General features: G+C 37.4%; 1 protein-coding gene across 1 annotated transcript in view; it reads right to left on the reverse strand.

Moving 5' to 3' along the window:
- LOC103147315 (inositol 1,4,5-trisphosphate receptor type 1-like) overlaps positions 1-18,541 on the reverse strand; it is a 124,655-nt gene extending 106,114 nt beyond the window's left edge. The window contains exons 1-6 of the mRNA XM_016678333.1: positions 18,342-18,541; positions 16,821-16,933; positions 10,907-10,977; positions 2,854-2,969; positions 2,657-2,743; positions 1,899-2,057 (exon numbers count right to left, since the gene is read on the reverse strand). Coding sequence (XP_016533819.1) covers positions 1,899-2,057; positions 2,657-2,743; positions 2,854-2,969; positions 10,907-10,977; positions 16,821-16,912 — 525 coding nt within the window. The 5' untranslated portion in view covers positions 16,913-16,933; positions 18,342-18,541. The remainder of the gene's footprint in view (positions 1-1,898; positions 2,058-2,656; positions 2,744-2,853; positions 2,970-10,906; positions 10,978-16,820; positions 16,934-18,341) is intronic.
- Positions 18,542-21,105: the final 2,564 nt, after the last annotated feature.

A 21,105-nucleotide genomic window follows, 5' to 3' on the forward strand; every position in this document is an offset into this window, starting at 1 on the left:
AGTCATTCAGCCAGCTTAACTCTATCACCTTCCATTAGCCACGATTAGAAACTGCAGCTCGAGCAGGAGAGGTTAGGTTCACGTATGCCCCATTTACCCGAGCCACTCTGACTTCCCTTCAAAAAGCATTATGCAAATGTAGCTTTATATAACCCGTTAGCAAGAAAAACAAGAAATCTCCATTTCTTTTCTTTTATAACTTGTTGCTTTTATAAGCACTCCAGGCAAAACGGGTGCGTTTTCTGCTGCAAGAAAAGAAAAATCATGACAAATTCAGAACAGGTGTGCTAACATTAATACCCAAATCTTTCTCACATTTAGTGAGTTTGTGTTGCCATTACAAACTTTAACATACTTTCTTTAGATTTTATGTAGCAGACCAACACAAAGTGGCATATAACTGGGGAAAGAAATGAAAGTGATGTATAGTTTTTATAATTTAAACCATGAACCCAACCCTAAGTCAACCCTTTGCATGTTTAACCAATAATCACTGCAGTTAAAGATGCAACTATCTTGGAAAATTACTCTACCAATTTTGTACATATTATTCATTTTTATCCCTTTATAATCAAAAACAGCTCAGTTTCCACCTGGATGCCTGCGATTATCAAATTTCAAGTTTTGCTAAACATCCTTGCTTAAACTTCAGTTTCTACTTTGACTAGGTAAGGACTTTATAAGAGGAGTTTTGGGGGAACTGCTGTCTTATATTCAGATATTTTTCAACTACAATGGCTTTTCCAGTATTGGGCTATATTTTGCATATATGTTATTTTCCCATTTGCACCTCAAATGGGAACCTTTGTTCCACATGTTTGCAGTCTCCTCTCTCTGTGTTTTGACCTGCTACAAAGAAAAAGTCTTGTGGTATCTGCCAACAAAGATCTTATGTATCCTTTCCCTTACACTTCATAATTTTGGTCTGTTTTCTGTTGGTCCATCACATCAAATCCCAGTGAAATACATTGAATTTTGTGTTTGTAAGTCAACATGAGCATAACTTCAATGGATCCGAATACTTTAGCTGTATCTACAGCCTGTGGTTTCCTTTTTTTATTTCTTTCAAGCACAGAGGAAATTGGCTGCACTCGAAATGAATTTTCACACTGCGTCTCATTTCCTGCAGTTCTCTCTGGATCAAACCGCAGGTCAGTACATTGGATTATAGCAGCATAGGTATTAAGAGAGATGCAATTAATAGATTTTGTTTTACTGTACGCTGCTAAAACACAAACTCTTACCAAGTGTGTGTGTATTTTTGGTCCAGTTTCTAGGGAAAATATTTTAGTACATTTGAAATAAGACAAAGCTAACTTATAAGTAGCTTTTTAGTAATTATAGAAACTTGTTTTAAGTCAATAATTCCTTAATATAGATTAAAAAGTTCTAGTTCCACTGGCAGATTATTTCACTAAAATGACCATTTTCTCATGTTACAAGCTCCTATATCTTTCTAAAACATTAATTGCAAGTTAGCTTTTTCTTCTTTCAAGTGAACCAAGATATTTGCACAACAAACTGGACAAAAATACTTGGTCAGATTTTGCAGTATATTTAGTAAAACCATGTTCTTCATCTTGATGCCTCCGGAGCTCATCATCGTCCGGCTTTTCATCTGTGCTTGTAAAACACACTGAAAAGGATTCTGAATACACAGTGCTTCTAATCCAACCGGATAGACTCTCTTTCCTGAACAGATTGGTGTTTATCAGCAGTTCGTCGTGCTTGACAAGTTGAACATTTCAAAACAAACGGCGTCGAGCCTGAACTGGAGGCTCAGATGTGGCGAGTGCATGTGACTTCTGTTTTCGAATCCCGTGTAAAGTCTAAAAATACACGCTAGGTTCTTTCTATTGGGCATAATTAACTGGAATCCCACACCCGGCGCTACCCACACTGTCTCCCAGGGATCTCAGCTTGTAGAACGGCTGGATGTAGAACCAGGATCCCTCGTTCCCGGCCGAGTCCAGAGTCACTCTCATGGCATTCTTCTCCAGCAGTGCAGGTAGCCGCTTGTTCACCGTCAGGTATTTATTGCTTTTCAGGTGCAGCAACTGTTGGCACAACAAGGCATACAATTACAGGAGACGTAACCAATCAGTCTCTCTCTCTCTCTCTGGACCGAGACGTGAAAAATGTTACACAGCTTGAGAAAAATGTGGAAAAACTGGTGCGACGGAGGCCATGGGGACAACTTGAATGAACTTTACAGCAGAGATGCTTGATATTGTTTTTTGTTTTTTTTAGGTCATGCAAGACTGCCAATTGATCCAAGGGGTTACTTTGGGAACTTTAGTCACAGCTGGTTTTCTCCTAACAAGCTTCTAAGTGTATGTTTCCCAAGCAGTAATTGAATTATATAAGGTATGTGCAGCTAGGACATCCCACACTATCTCCCTTATGCACATTACACAGCAAGTTTCTCAGATAAACGCACATGAATGCAAAACCTTCATGAGCAATGAGCGAAGGAAAAGACCTTTTAACGGTGACCTTATAGGACTTCTTTGTTCTGCGGCAATTATTTAAAGCTCTTCAGATTAAAAAGCAGAATTATGGTCAGTTTTATCAAGCACTCAGCATGCTCTGAGCATGCAGCACAGCACCACAGTCCATTTAAGCAAAGCCCCTTATCTGGTCGGCCGCAGCGCACCTGAATCACATTTCCATACTGGATGACTGTTCCCAGCAGCTTGCGGTTTTCAGACTCATTCTGCTTCTTCTCGAGGTCTGCGGCGTGCTGGAAGGTCACGACAGAGCACATGGATGGAATCACAAACACGCATTGTCGGAAATCGCCTGTGTAGTTACACTGCAATTATGGTTTGCGAGGCTGGAAATAGATCTTACGTGAAGTTTATTGAGCAGGACCGTGTCCGTCGTGCTGTTACCGCCCGGCTTCGCCGCTTTCCAGAACTGTTTCTGTGCCGAGTATCTGTTCATTGGACACAGCTTGAAAAGGCAGTCTAAAAGCACAAACAGAAAGACACATGTTTCATAATTTATCGCAACAGTCTGCACTCATGCCCGGCGTCCTGACCTCGGCAAACGCAGCCAAGTTTGGGGAAAGTGGTACACCGAGACTAAAAATAATCGTTTTCAGAAGCGGAATGGCCTCGACTTGGTCTCACTCACAACAAACTTTAAGGATATGTGGAGATTCACAGACGGGTTCTAATAGCATGAAGAAATGGCAGGAATTTTGTTCCACCAGCAGCAGGTTTGGAGAATAAATATTGGCCATGCAAAAAAAAAAAAAAAAAAAAAAAAAAAAAAAGCTGGACTTACATTAATGGAATATAATCTTCTGAAAATATCAAATCAATTTTATTTTCAGCATCAAGGTAGTTCAAAGTGCTCATAAAAATATCACAGTCGCCAACTATAAAACATGAAATAAACATTACATTTTATCAAATGCCATCAACATCAAATATGTTGATCAAGGCAACTCTAAGCAGGGGGGTTTTTAGCCTTGGCCTAAAGGAAGTCAATGTTTCGGCTGTTTTGCAGTTTGTTCCAGACTTGTACTGCATAGAAGCTGAATGCTATTTAAATAATAAAATAACTTATAGTTCAGTAGGGAAAAAAATTATTTAGTTGATATGATTAAGATGAAAATAAAAGAAAAATCCTTTGTCCATATTGCAAACAGAAAAATGGGAAGCAGCTATTTGTTACTTTTTAAATTAGGGGGATGAACGGATCAGTCGATTTACTTCATTTTAGGAAATCGGTGGTAGGTCGATGCTAACGTGTGAAACCAATTTTATCTACAAACATCTGAAAATCAGCCACTGTTACTTTTCACTCTGGCATGAGAGAGGGCAGCCTGACGGACCCACCCAACCTCATGAAATGATCAAGTAAGTCTGGATTGTTTCACAGGTATTGTTCAATGTTTTTCACAAAAAAGAAGAAAGATTGGAACATTAAAAGCGTATGTCACAATACACTATGCGTAACAACACCTGACAGAGTCAGTTATAGTTTTATTTTAGTTCAGTATCAGCAAAAATCAGAATCAGTAGCACCTGTTATGGCCCAGACATCTTTGTTAAACTGTAAGGACAGATTTTGATGCTGCACAGTGACTGGTGGGATGGAAATAAAGATGCACCAACATCAGCCATGAAACAGAACTGACTCCAAGTTTGGAGGGAGCTGCTGATTCAAGTGGTGGAGGTAAAGTTTCCTGTTCATGAGAGAAGATAAAATTTAGCAGGAAACTGGCATATTACATGTTAAAGACAGGCTCAGAGTACTGAGCCACAAAAAACAACAAGCTCTTTTATGAAAACAATTCCTATGCAGACTTGACAAATGATTTACAATTTTTTTCCAAAAAAAAAAGACAAATGACAGAAAAAAGTCTTTAAAAAAAAATCAATCTTTCAGAGTTAACCTGAATTGAAATTTGGAGAGGGATAAAAAAGAAGCTTCTAAAACATGTTTGTCAAACAAGATAGTAGCTATTTGGTAGGCTGACATTCAGAACTATGGAAACCCAAATGGAGAAAAAAAAATACAGATTTTTCATAGAATTAAATGTTCAAAAACAGAAAATTGAGTTAATTGATAAAAATCAAGGGCTGTTGCCTTGCAGCAAGAAGGTTCTGGGTTCGATTCCTGGCCTGGGCTCTTTCTGCATGGAGATTGCATGTTCTCCCTGTGCATGCGTGGGTTTTCTCCGGGTACTCCGGCTTCCTCCCACAGTCCAAAAACATGACTGTCAGATAAATTGGTCTCTCTAAATTCTCACTAGGTAAATTCTCCCTGTGTTGCCCTGCGACAGACTGGCAACCTGTCCAGGATGACCCTGCCTCTCGCCCGGAACGTTAACTGGAGATAGGCACCAGCACCTCTCCTGACCCCATTAAGGGACAAAGGTGTTAGAAAATGGATGGATGGATGGATAAAAATCAATTTATTGCCCAGCCCTGATGTGCAACAACATAAAACAAAAACTCTGACTGAAATGGGGATTCAGTCTCATGGACAGCATGAGCATCTATTTTAAGGAGCAGAGAATATAGAAAGTGCTGGTACAGACTGATAAATATACAAGATAAAACTAGAAAAAACTTTCTGAGTTGTAAGATGGTAGACTAACTCGTCCGTTCAAACATTTACTATGAACTACTGCATTCCAAGTGTCAACTAGAACTCCACTGAGTAATAACAGAGATAAAAATACGCATTTGGGCTACCGTACTCAGAAATGCGGTCAAAGCAAAGAGTGTCAGGGGATTACCCATCATACAGCCTAGAGTGGAGGAAGCAGGGCAGGAAAGAGGAGGGCAAAGACCCAAAAAAAGAAAACGGGGCACTGGGAGAACATTTGTCCGATGCAAATGGGCAATAATGGCTATTAAAAGCAGAAAAATACAGTGGTACCGAACTACTACGGCAGAAAGGTATTTCCTAAAAAGATAGTTGCAAAATGTAGACATTATCTATCTGCAAAAATCTTCACAACAGACCTACTAAAGATGAACACCTGTAGGACTTTCAACCTCATTGTCCTCAAAAGCTGCGTTTCCATGACTGCAGAATTTGACATTTCAAAAATAAATGTGCTTAATAAAAATAGAAATAAAATAGAAAAAGCAATGGCAGTCCAGTGGTAGATCGACCCCAAAGACACTATTGACCCTTCGCACGTGACGTCACCTCTTCAGACCTCTGCTCGCTCCGCCATGATGAACGTAAAAACAACGTGCTCCTTTAAAGCCTGTCAAAAAGCAGACACTTGTAGCCTAATATCACTTTTATTTAGTTGACTTCACCTTAAAAATGGTCATAGGATGCTGTGCGATCGACAAAGATACAAACCAAACTTGTCATTCATAACTTTTAATGAGGAAAGATATGGCAGCGATGGAAATCAACTGTCAATAATAATGACTGTCAGCCCTCAGTGTAACCGCGGATTTGAAGTGAACGTTTTTTACACCTTTTGCTTACATTCATGTTTCCTTTTTGTTATTGCAACATGCAGTGCAGCAATAACAAAAAGGGGATTTTGAACATGAACTGTTCAATGAATTTTGAAACTTAATCATGTTGTAATTTTCTCATTAGGTATTAGGAAACTTGTGCTTTGCCTTTTGTATCTAATAGGGATCTTTCAAACACAGAGTGAAGAAGCAGAATTACAACATTTTCAATATTCTTTATCTTTTACCATCAACCTGCCAGAGGACTACCAATGAAAATGAGCTCTTGTGGCTAAACCTGGCATATTTACATGGTTGTTTTGATGTGCTAAAGGTAATTAATATGACCTGTCCTTTATAAAATAAATTCAAAAACACTCTGAAATGTGTCACAAGCAGTTATGCTCTCTGCTTGCGATTCAGTCTTCAATTAACACCCCAGTCTGCATGTTCTCAGAGTTCACATTTCTTTCCTTTTCTCGATCTCTGCAATGACACTATGAAACCGTAATATAGTTGCACAGTAACTGTGCTCGTAATGTGGATAGCTTGATTTCATACTCAGTTTATCGTGCACTTTTGAAAATAAATACAACCTGCATCTACAAAACACGAACTGATAATTTCATCCATAAGCTCCTCAAATCAGAGACAAGCTAGATTAAGCACTCGGCTCCCTGCAGAACTGACTTCTTAAATAGCTTACAAGTGCTGTTAATACTCCACAAAGAGATTAGGCTCCAGGCCTGTTACAACACTTCTGATTAACTCTGGTGGCTGACACAAAGGGCTTTTTCGTCGACAGATTAACGATTACTTCACAATGCTGAGGTAAATAGTCTGCTTTTCCGAAAACCAATTTGGCGACAAGGATCAACATTTGCAAAACATGAATTATTATTATTATTATTATGTGTACTATGATGCATTAACTAAAGCGTGCAGTAGGTCAACGCAGTGAGAAATTCAGTCAGTGTGCCTGTGCAGTTACAGCAGTGCACCGATAAACCACACTTTTGAATATCATTTGACTAGCTCAGTTAGAAGCGAGCAGGTCACCTCTCTGCGTCTTTAACTGGGAAGAAGTGGCCTTGTGAAACAGCAACCTGTCGATACAGAAAGGTACTGACTGAGTGACCAGTCCTAACTAATCACTCACAGATGAATCTCCACAAAATGATGGAATCAGAATAATTATGTCAAGTTCCTGAAGTGTTGATAAGACATAACATTTCTTAATGCAACATTTAAACTGACAGTACAAGATGCTAAATAATTTGTGCTTACAAAAGCACAATGAAATGCAAGTGAAACAAAAAATTCCTTAAAATCTCTAATGAACAATAGAGACCAGTGGACATGAACTTAAACGGCAGACGCTATCCAATGAGTTAGAATATTTGTTGTGATGAGACTGGCACCACTTCAAAATAGAAATCGTTTTGCTTGTTGGTCTGATGTAATGTTGTAATCTGAAATGTGTTTTATGAGCTGTAAGCAGAAAATCATATCTAAATGAAATAAAGATCTGAAAACACTCTTGGGTGGCATTACTTTAAACAGTAAGTCATTAGTGAACAGTTACTGAAAAAAACTTTTCATTTATATAATAAATATGATTTCGTACTGCTATGAAAAACAAGTTACCTCCTAAACCCAATAAGCATCTCTGGAAATTAGTCTTTTAGGATTCCTGGCCTTTTAAAAAGCTCCACTTTTGTCTTGTCTGTTAAAGTATTTTTCCAAATGCATCGAGCGTGAATGAAGCTCTCTTAAGTACGTAGTCTCAAACATGTTTCACATCCAAATTTCAAAGATATTACAATTGTTTATTAAATTACACTGTTTAATTTAGTGTCACGTTGTGAGGGTTATGCATTTAGCATGGACACAACTTTAATCAAAACAGTGTTTTGTTTTGTTTTTTGCCTTTCCTTTGATCTGCTGTAAATCACCTTAAATTGTCTTGTGTATTAAAGGTGCTTTACAATGAAACTTGCCTTCTAAATTTGACCAGGACATTCAAATCACAAGACCGTCGACAAGAAGGTTGCTGTAGTAACCTACTTAAAAATAAACAAGTTTTTGTTGTTGTTGTTCTCTGTTTCAACATTATTGACTTCACACTACTCGACTGTGCATCTGTGTTTAGATTTGCTGCCCCATAAAAATAGGTTATCTTCTGATTACCACGTAGCACACCAGGCTAAATTAAGCAGGCAGAGACGATTAGCCTGCTGGGGCGATGACTCCATGCTCACACTTTCTGTTAAACTTTAGTTAGAGAATCTAAAAAAAATTACTGTTGAAAACGTTTTGGTGCAGAATTGGTCAAAATTAGAGCTGAAATCTGGGAAGGATTTGTGTTTCTATCCGATACGCAGGATGAAGCCGTCTCAGTTCCTGGAAAAATCCATGCGAGCTAAAAGCCTTTCTTCCAATGAGGAGCCACTCTGTACTCGTCAGCCACTGAGCAGTAGAAAATAACCGTGTTAGAAACCACAACCAGACCACAATGAACAACTAACTTCCGTAAATTTTAAATGCGAAACATCTAAAGCATCAGAAGAAAATAAGGAAAGCCACATTTAGAGTTCCAGTCTTGAGACCACAGCTTCTATGAGATCCACAGTACACCTAAAGTAAACTTCATTAATGTACCCAAACTTTTATTTTAAATTAAATTTAGCTGTCAAAGAGTTCATGAAACAACAAATCATTTCATCAATAAAGCTTTAGCAAATATTCCTCTGACCAGAGTTCAATATCTCTTCTTTCCAAACTCATTAACATAAAACATAAATAATGTCTTTATATGATCAGATGCATTGGTTCCTCATCAAACCGCTGCTAAATGAAAAAAGTCCCAGACGAAGCTCAGCTTACAACACTTCCTGTTGGTATATGGCCAATTCATATCAATCACAACCTTACAGGATTTTGTTTGTGAAATATGGGTTTTCCCAATACAATTAAAGCACTTTGCACAGATTACAATAATGTTTCCAGAAAAAAGGCATTACTGACTGCAGTTAATGCCAGTCTGTCTGTGTCATGTGATCTGCTGTCAGCTGCGCTCAGATATCCACAGAAACCCCCAAGTGTTGGAGAAAGAGCAAAGCACAGCTGGAACGTTAGTTATTATGTTTATGACATTCAAACCAAATCAGAAAGTTTTACACAATCAAACCATATTCACTATACCAAGGAGCTAAAAACAAAACACAGTAAACATGCTAATGCTATCCTTGCACTTCATCAAACCACATGAAAGCAAGATGAGACTTCGTTAAAGTCAGTAGATGCACGAGTCGAGATTTTGCCCCAAAGTCCACTTTTTCTATCCTAAGCATATGTATTTTAAAATACAAAAAATATATAATTATGGAGTGAATGAAAAATAATTAGTCAAATCAGTTGCCAAAGAATTTTACATTTAGAGTTATTCAACTTTCACAGATAGTTTTGAAACATTTCTGGTGAATAAGCAGAAAGAAACCTAACGGTATCGATTGATAGGAAACAACATGGCAAATCACCAGATTACGATGCCCCTAAAACAATAAAGTCTAGATTATTGATAGCAAATATTTTGACAGAATAGGAATAGACTTAAAACCAACATTTTGACATTTCCTTTATCAGTGAGGACCTTTCAAAAATCATTCATACTTATGGTTGTCTGTGTAATTTGCACAACTTCTTTAAATATTTTAAAATATGTTAATCAGTTTGGTATAATTAATCATGTAAGTCAGTGAAATATATTGACATTTAATGAAAAATGTTAGAGTAAATGTTTCTGTTTCTTATTGATATATTCAACTTGATTCTGTGTTGTAAATAAGTTTTTAATCTCAGAAATTTGCAGAAGGATGAAGTAGATGAGCATTTGCTTCATCTTTAATATGCCAAGGAGAAACTATAGTGCTTTAGGCCATAAAGAAATAAAAAAACTTTATTAAGTTTGGCATAGATCAACGCTTCATTTCCCCCTCATAACCCTCTCAAAAGAGAGTAATACTTGGTTTACAATAAATAAACAAAAACAATGAAAACTGAGCCCGAAAAGGGTAGAGTGCCTTCTCCAGGTAAGGGGGGTCGTCCTGCCCCAAGTGGAAGAGTTTAAGTATCTGGGGATCTTGTTCATAAATGAGGGAAGAAGAGAGTGGGAGATCAACAGGCAGATTGGGGCAGCGTCTGCCGTGAAGCGGGCGCTGTACCGGTCGGCCGTGGTGAAGGAAGAGCTGAATCAAAAAGCGAAGCTCTCGATTTACCGGTCGATTGATGTTCCCACCCTCATCTATGGTCATGAGCTTTGGGTCATGACCGAAAGAACGAGATCACGGATACAAGCGGCCGAAATGGGTTTTCTCGACAGGTTGGCTGGGCTCTCCCTTTTAGGAGGTCCTCTAATAAACTTAGCAGGTGAAAAGCAAATCTTTCCCTTCTAATCCAAGCAAGATATTTGAAGGCAGGAGATCTCAAACCAGGTAATATCACATTACAGCCTTTAGAAAGTCACTATGGCTTCAAAATAAGAATAAAATACTTAGAGTGGGCCTGACTGCTTTCTAACAAAACAAGGGTCTAAAGGTTAGGCTGGACCTTCACAGCATGAATGTGAGGTTTAAGGTCTATAACTATTGAACCAGCATGAATCGAATCAATGCAGCTTTGCAGCTCTAAACACGTTTAAGGTTATCGGAGAACTCAAGCTGTTCTGACAAATCTAAGCGGTCCCTATGTAAAAGGGATACTTTTTGTGGAGTTTCTAAATGATTGCTTTGTACATTTTTAAAACAGCAAAAGAGTCCAAAAATTAAAAAAAAGAAACAGGAAAATAAAAACTGTCAGAATGCCTTTAAAAAAACAAAACAAAACAAAAAAAACATCGCAGAGCAGACACAACTGGCAGTAAATCTTAATGAAAAACTCAGACATGAATGAAAGCGAGTTCTTACCTCTGAATTTCTTGGGTGGGTTGTTGAGGTCCCCTGCATCCGGTTGTACGACACAGCGGTCATCCACGAGCCTAAACACAGATATTAATGTGAATATATTTTCCAAGTTCAAAATGAGTGAGGGCATTAAGCTTAAAATACCTTTTAACCACTTTTTATGTTTTTCAATTACCAAATATTAGCGACAGACTGCAACACTGCAAGAATTGAATTATTACTTACGTAATATCAGCACCACATTAAAGTTATGCAAAAATTGCTAAGAAATGGGTCAAATAACATGACAACAGTCTGAAATAGTTTCCTGGCCAAATTCCCAAAGCACCAGTCTGAGGTCCAGCTCAGAAGGACAAAAGAATACATCGCTACGACCCCAGAGGATCCTCAAAGTCTGTTTCTACACTTTTCTTCTGGTCAGGGTTGTTAAAGAGATAAAAATAAGTGACTGCTTGTTGCTGGGTGTTAGTTTGTTTAGTTTCAGTGGTACTGAGATCTACTAGCAAGTATAGCAGGGCGACACATTTAAAAATGTTCTTGATTAAGTCAAATATTCTGGTTTTCCAAGAACTACCCTTTTTTTTGACAAACGTGTTTTACAGCTTCTATTTATTTTGACTTTGAACTGAGGTCAACTCACAAAAGAGCTGATTGAGATAAAAGACAGTTTTTAAACATTTGTTGTTGTTTTTTTAAGGAAAAATGTGAGGAGAAAAAAATCTATTAAAATCAGAACTCAAATAAGAAAATATAAATCAGATTTTACTTTTAAGCCGAATCACCATGCCACTCTGGCAAGATTATATAAAATGCTGGTTTTCTTTAAACCTGGCTAAGACATAGAGCATACACAACATTAAAGTCTGCTTATTTTTAAAATATCAGTGCATGCCGGTGCATGTATTATGTGTATTTCTGTATGCTTTTTTTTTCAGCAGATTTTAATTTTTATTTTTACATGCATGTTGCACTGGCTGATGGTGCTTAATTTCATTCTCTCTTTGACAAGGAAGTCTCTGGTCTATTCTAAATTAGCATTGTTTCATTTACAAATGAGATGGGATACACATTATTTTTGACAAAAGGCTGCATTTCTTATAAATGTTATTTGTTAGGAAAGGTTTTGAGCTTCTACAGCTGTGCTTTGTGAGGACTAGCTTTTATTCACGATGCATTAACTGGGAAAGAAATAATCAAAATCTACCAACAAAAGTGAACAGAAAATTTATCAGGCTTAGATGGGTAAACTATTCTGTGAAGTAACAATATGTATAACATCCTTTTTTTTCTTGTTTTCTTCCTAGCTCCAAAAAAAAGAAAGAAGGAAACTCAAAACCCATTAAGTGACCAAGCCAAATGTTGAGATGGATTCTAGTAGTTTCTCTCTTCCTTATTGGAAACCACACAGAATTGTGCATCCGAGAACCACAGAGATATCGCATGACTATCGGGTAATGACGCTATCAAATCCAATGAAGACGCACCCAACTTAACGCAATTATATTGATAATGGTATAATTGTTGCAAAGCTCCCCAGAAATTAAAAACAGACTCACTAACAGCTCATAATTTAATCGCTACGTCAGTGGAAACAGTTTTTCCTCATACACTTTTAAATAATCTCTAGATTGTAGGATTTATATTTATGGCACTTTTATTAGTATTCTTGAAGTTCAGAGGCAACGTCAGTCAACAGCACCGGATAGATTGCTGTAAAAATAAATTTACCACTAGAAATTTGTGTTTTAAGTGCCAGACATCCACAGTGAATGTGACAGATTCATAAAATGAGCGCCAACATATTCAGTTTTTAATGTATGGGAACATGCAGGTCACATTCAGAATGACTAAACTGTTTTTATGACACAGAATAACGTTCGACAGGTTCAGCTAAATGCCGGCTCACTGTAGAATAAATATAACATCAATATAAATACATGTCCCAGTTCAAAACCATGTCAATTAATTCATGAAGAGAGCTCACATTTACAGCTGGTTGCTTTTTGACTTAAGTGAAATGGATTCTACTTAATCTAAGAATTGTAATGAATGATTATTTTTAGTCAGGTTCAGGTTTTAATTTTGACAGCTTCATCAAAAGGTTGTTTTCGGCCTAATTCCTTTTCCAGAAGAAACTAAGTAAAGACTGAAGAGATACAAAACAACTGCTCAAACATTTAATGTTATGATCCAATTAAATTTGACTTTCCAAATCCTTTACTGCTGACCCATCATTACAAATGGAAATATTTACAAAGGACAAACTCAAAAACTAATTTCTGTCAATCTTTTATGTATTTATACAGTATTTAATTGCCACCATGCAGGGCGTAGAAAGTCAGATTTAATCACTTTAAAAATAAAAAAAATAACTTGTCAGCAAGCAGGATGCAGCAAAGTGTTTCAGATCTATCAACTATACATGTATATAAATCTAATGTGGTTATGTGATCAGATTATTTCTTTAGTTGAGGCCTAAAATTATTCATATCTAAGGCATGTTTCTTCAAGAGGCATTTTGGAATGGCAATGATTTCACTGGTAGTTCATAACAAAATACCAGTGAAATCATCAAAAAAAAAAAATCATCAGTAATTATAAGAAGGCTTAGATTCCTGACATTCCAAACAAAAAGAATAATCAATTTCTATGAAGAATTTTTGAAATTTAATTTTCTAATAAAACATATATTATAAGCAAAGCTGGCACTACTTTTTTTCATAGGAGGTGTCTCACTTTCTATCAGAAACTAGCGTTTCTGTAGAATGAAAATTATTTCAAATATAAATCTGAATAAATGAATAATTTTGGGGCTTAGCTGCACAATCTCCTGTTGCTGCTACATCACTCTGAGTCGTCTCCAAGGTTCAGTTGGTTCCAGACATCAAAGTTTTTCCAATGGAAACGAGTTTATCCTTCAGGCATCCTGAATGGTGGCACCTCTTCCTGGCTTAGAGGTTCTTACAGGTAAATCCATATGAACATACAGAAACTGGAGCAATTGTTGTGTGCACTGAAATGTTATTTTCTTTCATTGACAATATTAGTCATTGATCCTACACTCTTTTTTTAACCATTCTTTTGTTATGATGTTCCAATAAAATGCCTAAACATTTTAGTCACCATCATTTAAATCAGGGGTGGTTAAATATATCACTTTCTTTCCAGTGACCTTATAATTGCACAATTTGACATTTTGAAAATAAATTTGCTTAATGGAAACATGCCAACTTTGAAAAAACTTTTGTTTCTTGATAAAAATGTTTTGGCGCTAGACTCAGAAGTATTTTTGGCTGTATAGAAGTTAGTTTATTTAGTAAAACTGCAATGGAAGCACTTTTTTCGCATCACACGAGTCACATGACCAACAACCAGATGTTGCCACTGGTGCAAACCACAAAGACAACAACGACAGGAAGTAGTTGAAGGATGATGGCGCAGCATGTTTTTTAATGCCTTATGTGAACAAACTTTTTCAAGTGTCATTTTAATTGTGCTTATTTATAATTGGCTCGGCACTTCCTTCTCACTGCATTACACTGCAATTGTGAAACTGTAGTTTTTCGACATTAGCAGAATATCAACAAATTACATTTGTGATGGAAACGCAGCTACTGTTGAATAAAGACAGGCAACTGACAAGAAATTTATCACAATAAATCATAAAGGATGCAACAGATGCCTGCCCTTAAAACTAAGCCTTTTTTTCCACCCATCAAAGTTACTTTCTTAGGAGCTGCCTCCCCTTGTTGTGCTGTTTTTCTCAGTAGGGATGTTCTGATCCGATTCCAGGTACTGGCCTGCTAATTTCTGTTAATGTATTGTCTGAGACTTTGTCAGCCACACCAGCCGGGAGCGGCTGAATTTTGTATAGCTGACTTTTAACAAACAATAGTTTTATAGAATGTTTTGATTATTTTTGATTTTCAGATATCTGGATTTTCCCTAAAAAAACAAGTGTTTTTTTGCACTTTACAAAATTTACAATAAGGTTTGGTCTTTGTCATGTGATCCACCTCGGACCAGTCCACTTACAAGTAAGAAAGTGAAGCAGCACAGAGCTCCAGAAGGTTTTGTACACCCACAATTAACTGGAACGTCATTGAAATATGTTACAAATCTAAGTACTCATGAGTCATAGTCAAAATGAGTGTAAACATAGTATTTTCAGCAAACTATCAAATGACTCTTAATGTAGGATAAAAACATAGTAGGAGTAAGAATGGATTTTACTGATGATTGTAGTTTGTGTTGGCCATGTGGTGACTTGAAATGTTGCTTTAATATGTCAAGGTAATGCTCCGTCCTTATGATCCCCTGGGTTTTCTGGACTCTACCAGTAGGATAGAGTCCATTTTGTACTTTAGCAATCCAAATATTAAATTCACTTTAGCAGCCATTTGGCTTGGCTCGGCACTTCCTTCTCACTGCATTACATACGTCATGGCCAAACATTAACTACTGGGAAAAATTTAAAACTTAAACGGCATCCACACCTCCATGAAGCAATTTTTTTCTCAGTAGCCAAAAGTCCAGACTTTTATATGTTATATGTAAATATTTGGTTTGCACTGTACATGGCAAAATGCCTACTGTTAACATAAATGTTGTCGTAATAATTGTTTTATGCAAGTTAGTAGATAAATACAATTAAAAGAACTTTTAAGGACACTCCAAAAAGCTGCATCTTTTTGCAACCCATTGACAAAAATACAGAGGACCATTTCTGTAATGCCAAAAGAATTCAGGTACCATCAACAAATGGATCCATTGTGTGTGATGAAAATGATGCAATAATGGGCCAAGGTCCAAAAGGGAACAGGTGTTTCAAGACTTCCTGTTATCCTGTGTCAAGGGGAATGCTGCTTCTGCTTTCTGCATCAAAGCTTGGGCTGCCAGGAGTGCACCAGGTGGATCCAGGTGTCTGTCAGGGGTCACTTTCAGAGTGCTGACAGCACCAGCAAAATTGAATACAAAAACAATGCTGCTATTTTTAGCTACGCCCTCCATGCTTTCCTCTTTAGACACACGGTGCGGCAGTGGCGGGTGATCACAAGCATGAGAGCAGAGGATGTAAATTTAACAAATGAAAGATGTCATGTTAGCAGTCATCAAAGCTGTGAACACTTTTGTTGCTTTGGCGGTTGATGTAAAGCGCCAGACTGTGAAAGAGCGTGGCTTCTGAAGTCTTGTGAACGATAGGGCCATGGCGCGGCCACTTCTGAGTGACATATAAAATTGCTACACAGTAGTAGGAAAAAAAAACAGACTGCCTGTCTTTCCTTAATAAGGTGAAGGAGGACAATATAGATGTAGACAAAAAGAAAAACTTGGATAAGAAGAAAGAAAGACACTAGAGATATTGGCAATCACACTCTCCTCCTCTTCCTCCTTGTTGCTACTTCTGACCGGTAATTACATGACACAATTTGTTCTATTTTCACATAATGAGACGCACTTTTAACTCTGCGCCTACAATTAGGGCGGAGGGGAGATGCCAACTGCCTACCTAAATGCCGTTCAGACACAGAGTAATCTAAGGGACAAAAAGGAAGAATACAGCAACAAGCCAATCTTGAATCTTAAAAATAAGAAAAAGAAGCAATACAAAGAAGAATCGCAACAGAATTTTAAATAACCAGAATTTTAAGCACACTAGCTTAATGGTTAGAGTGAATTTTTTTGGTTAAGAGAAGCCGTCTCTAACCAAAATGTAATTTGAGTGCAGAAAAAAGATGAAAATGTACTCGTGTCATTACTCGCATCATGTGTCACTGTGGTCACTTTACTTTGGACAATGCTAGCTATTCTGCACAACAGTGCCTAAGGTTTTATCTTTGGAGGAATCCTTACAGGTACTTTGCGAAATGAGGGAAGTAGAAAGTGGATGTAGTGATGTGTGAATGAAAGCTCTTACCCCAGAGTGCTGATAAATCCACTGGTGGAGCCCTCCGCATACAGGGAACAAATGTCCCCTATGTGGAGGAAACTGGACATTTTGTCCGACATGGTCTCTCAGGGTTAATCCACCTACAAAAATAATAAGAATAAATCAGAACTGTTAAATGTACAATGAAGAGTACAATAACTTACAAACCATTTATTTATTTCAAGCACTCTTGAAATAATAACTAATGATAATTACATATTGATGTACCAAATCAATCGTCCAGGACAAGACACTCTTGACTGAATGACTCCCTCCCCCCAATCTTCATTTAACACATTAAACCGAATAGTTCCACACTTTTTTCTTCAAAAACACAACAAATAGCACATCTGATGCCTTTTTAGTAAAATGCAAATGCAGGTATAGACACGTTTTGAGGCGTCCAGAATTTCATTTTATGAAATCAAATTTTAGCCCTCCAAGAAAACCCAAATTTGGTATCAGAAGCTAGAACCATTTCAGTAAACAGTAACTGTTTTGAGCCTGAATTAATTCTACATGAGTTAAAATAATTTTACTGAAAACGTTTTTGTTTGTCTTTTGTTTCTCCGTGGCATCTACTATATTCAAAACAGTGGTCAAGGCAACAAAAATGGGACATAGTAAATATATTTTACTTATACCTGCTAGAAACTCTAGAGGGTAGATCAACTTTGCAGGCTGCAAGGTATTAAAACAGGCACTGGACATCGTTCACATAGTAATAACTTAAAAAGGGAGGAACAAAGTGGTAGAGGCTTCATTAAAACCCTCAAGATACAACCAAGTAAACTGCTCAGTCAGGTTTGACACCCAACAAAAATAGCTTCCAGGGTTTGAAATTAGCCATTAAAGGAGTACAACTGGGAAATAGAAAACTACTTTCTACTTTCTGTGTGCACTGTGTTATTGTCATCTGCGTGAAACCAGTTCATCCTAAATTTGGGTCACCACTCAGAAAGGGTAGAGCATAAACTCAGCAGTTGTTATGCAGGTAAAATGTTCTGTTTCATTTTAACAGTGCTCTTTGGTCAAAATAACTTGCCTTGAATTAAAAATTACGAATAGCTTTTTGTTAATAAACAAAACTCTAAGACACATTATACAATATCATAAACTAAAACCACATAAAACATGTAAACAGTTAAGTGAAACTGCAAGTCTTACGGTAAAAGGTCACATTAACCCATATCCCGACGGCCCACTGAACTTCCGACACACGCATATAAACTTTGCATTCTTTTACGTACAAAACTACGTAAAAATTAGTGCATTTAAACGCCTCGGAACAACGTTAAACCGCGGACAGGTAAACATAAACAGCCAGAGTACATTTTTCTCTCGGCTAATTTTTTTTATACCGTTTCAGCGCACGAGCTGCAGCCAGCGGCAGAAACAAATGAGCGCGTGGGCTACTTCCTCGACAGGGATGCTGTCATCTCTGTGGGAAAAAAAAATATGAACAATGCGCGAGCTGGAAAACTACACACACAGAGAAGGAGTTCATACCTGACAGGAATGAGACAAGGCGTCAGAGGACAACGAGAGAAAAACGCGAGAAGTGGGTCAGCACGGGATAATTTCCACAGCACTGTCCTCGGTTAAGTCCATCGCAGTGAAACTCCAGGTAGGTAAGAGTCGCATGAGCGGCGTTATCTCCGACAGCTCAATGCGTCCTCGGCAACAATCCTCTTCTTACCTCCTCCACATGTCACCACGGGAACGCCCATTCAGTTACTATTTATATTCTGCAGAGCTTGCTGGGTACTGTAGTTCTTAATCTGACGCTTCACTTTGAGACAAAACAATATTTTGGCACTGCAAAATCACTTCGGTCTTCTTAAATTTCTGAACCGAACCTTTATGGCTGCTTTTCAACTCAGAACAGTTATTGACACTGTCTTAAATCTGCTTAGATAAAAAAGGAAAATTTAAAAATTAAAGAAGTTTAGATTTCAGTGTTTCTTGTCATATTTAATTTTCTTTATTAATCAAATGTACTCAAATTGAACATTTTTGACATTTTTCAAATCTTTTCAGGTAGAGATCCCACCCCAGCTACACATTTTATTCTTGTACATCTTTGTGCCGGCAAACGCAGAAAGCATCATCTGTCTCAATAACCCAGATAGGTGGATGTGTCAGTGGACTTTATATCATGTTTGTAATGTCAAAACCAGAAGCACACCGTCTCATGAATAGGGACTCAAGCTGTGAATGTGAAAGAGACAAAATGAAGACAATTGTGTAGGGAGCATTCCTGTCAGAAACACTGACTCAGCCACTGGCTGATTTCTGAATCAGGTAAGTTATGTTGTCCTCAGAGATATTTAGTTAATAAATGAATAACTCTTAAAAGAATATATGTAATAAGACATTTGATTTTAAAGGGGCAGTGTTTCATAAAATTAACCTTTTTGAGTTTTACATCATGCTATACTGTTATTCCCACCTCAAAAACATACCTGGAGTGTTGTTTGATTCTTTCAATGTTATGACGACTAGCTGAAGGCGGAGTTTCAGAAAGAGCAGGAGCTTCTTACAGAGACAGAGGTCCAATTTTAAGGCAGTAAATTGCAACATCAAATTCAAATTTACTTTAAGTCAGCATTTTTATAACAATTGAAGGTGACATAGTTACTTGATTGAGCCCTAAATGGCATCATGTGCCTGGAAAATACATAATACTGCCCTTTTAAAAACATTTATTTGCTGTTAAAGGTCAAAAACCATTCAAGTCAAAGTAGCCGTGGCATATTTAGTTAGAGGAGCAGGAAAAGACTCCGGAACCTACTGAAACATTCAGAAGTAGACCAAGAAATTGTATGTGCAAATACCAAGCTATATAAAACAAACAAAAAAAAACATAGCATAAAAGCTTCATCATCCATAATCATCCATGATTACAATATGAATGAAAACTGATTGGCACTCGGGAAGAAAGAAGCACTTTCCTCCCTCAAATGGGCTCAATTGCATTCATCAGACCCACTAATTAGCTCTTAATCTAGTTTCTTAGCTGCAGGATCCAGAGAGATGGTAAGAATGGAATATTTGAAAAGTGATAAGTAACCATTATCATAAAAGCTGGCCTATTTCCACATTCCACATTTTTTTTTTTTTTTTTTTACTGCGCAGAGTCTTTGAGATGTTAATACCTGCCAAGTGTTCCCGTTCAGAACAACCTTCAGTAGTGGACACTGTGTGTTTTAAAGGTCTCCTGGTGCAGACATAAAAACAGAGGGCCAGAATGAACCAGTGGAAAACAGAAAATATGCAGGTAGCTGCACTGTTAGTGATGTCAGATAATCAGTCATCAGCATCGATGCCCTACAAAAATATAGTCTTTTGTTGAATCTACAGTCAATAATTACTTTATATTGATGAGAAAGTACTAGCTATAAGTGAAAAAATCTGACTTGCACAGAAATACACAGCTCGGTCAGAGGAGGGTCTTGGCACTGTCAATCATGCTTGTGCACATGTTGCTCGCCAGCCCTCCCCCTTCTCTGTGCTAGCTTCATCCCGTCAGCAGAGCTTGTCATGAATGCAGAGGCTAGTTAGCATAGCCACCAATGAGTGGATAGATGGTTTTTCTGGAGAGTAAGTTGTTTCTCCGCAATTAGCACATTGGGCCTGGCATACTGCAGTATGATTGACAGCGCTAAGAAGTTCCTCCTGGCTCTGATTGGTTATTTTTGACCGGGAGCGGTGCATTTCTTCAGATGGCAATAGTAGCACAGAGAGGAGGAGTTTGATTTTTTCCTTTTTTTTCACAGATATTCTCTCATGACATACTGACACCAAATACTGACAGTTTTAACAAATACATTAAAAAACTTTGTTTTTAAATAAAAGCTACATACCACAAGTTTAAGAAATTACTGACTTAAAAGAAGCTCCTAATTTTTCCATAAAAGTCACTTACAAGTTAGTTTTTCAAGTGTACTAAGATATTTACACTAGAAACTAGACAAAATTTTTGGTAAGATTTTTATTTATTTATTTATTTATTTGCAGCGAAACACTGAAAAAAAATAGTTTTCTGGACCCTGTTGTACAAGAAACATGCTGCATTAATCAGTTGTTCAAATGTAATAGCAGGGCTAAGTTTTTCTGTCTTGGCCCTGTGAGCAGTGGTTGGCCTGTACAGTATTGCTGGTAAGTCTAGACTCCCCTCTGGGTCTGAAAAAGAGAAAGCAAATGGATTGATCAGTAAAGGACATCTGAGCCACATTTCTAACAAGCTTTTGTACTTAAAAAAAAACAAACA

The sequence above is a fragment of the Poecilia formosa genome, unplaced genomic scaffold, assembly GCF_000485575.1.
Source record: "Poecilia formosa unplaced genomic scaffold, Poecilia_formosa-5.1.2 Scaffold180, whole genome shotgun sequence".
In the NCBI taxonomy this organism is placed as follows: domain Eukaryota; kingdom Metazoa; phylum Chordata; class Actinopteri; order Cyprinodontiformes; family Poeciliidae; genus Poecilia; species Poecilia formosa.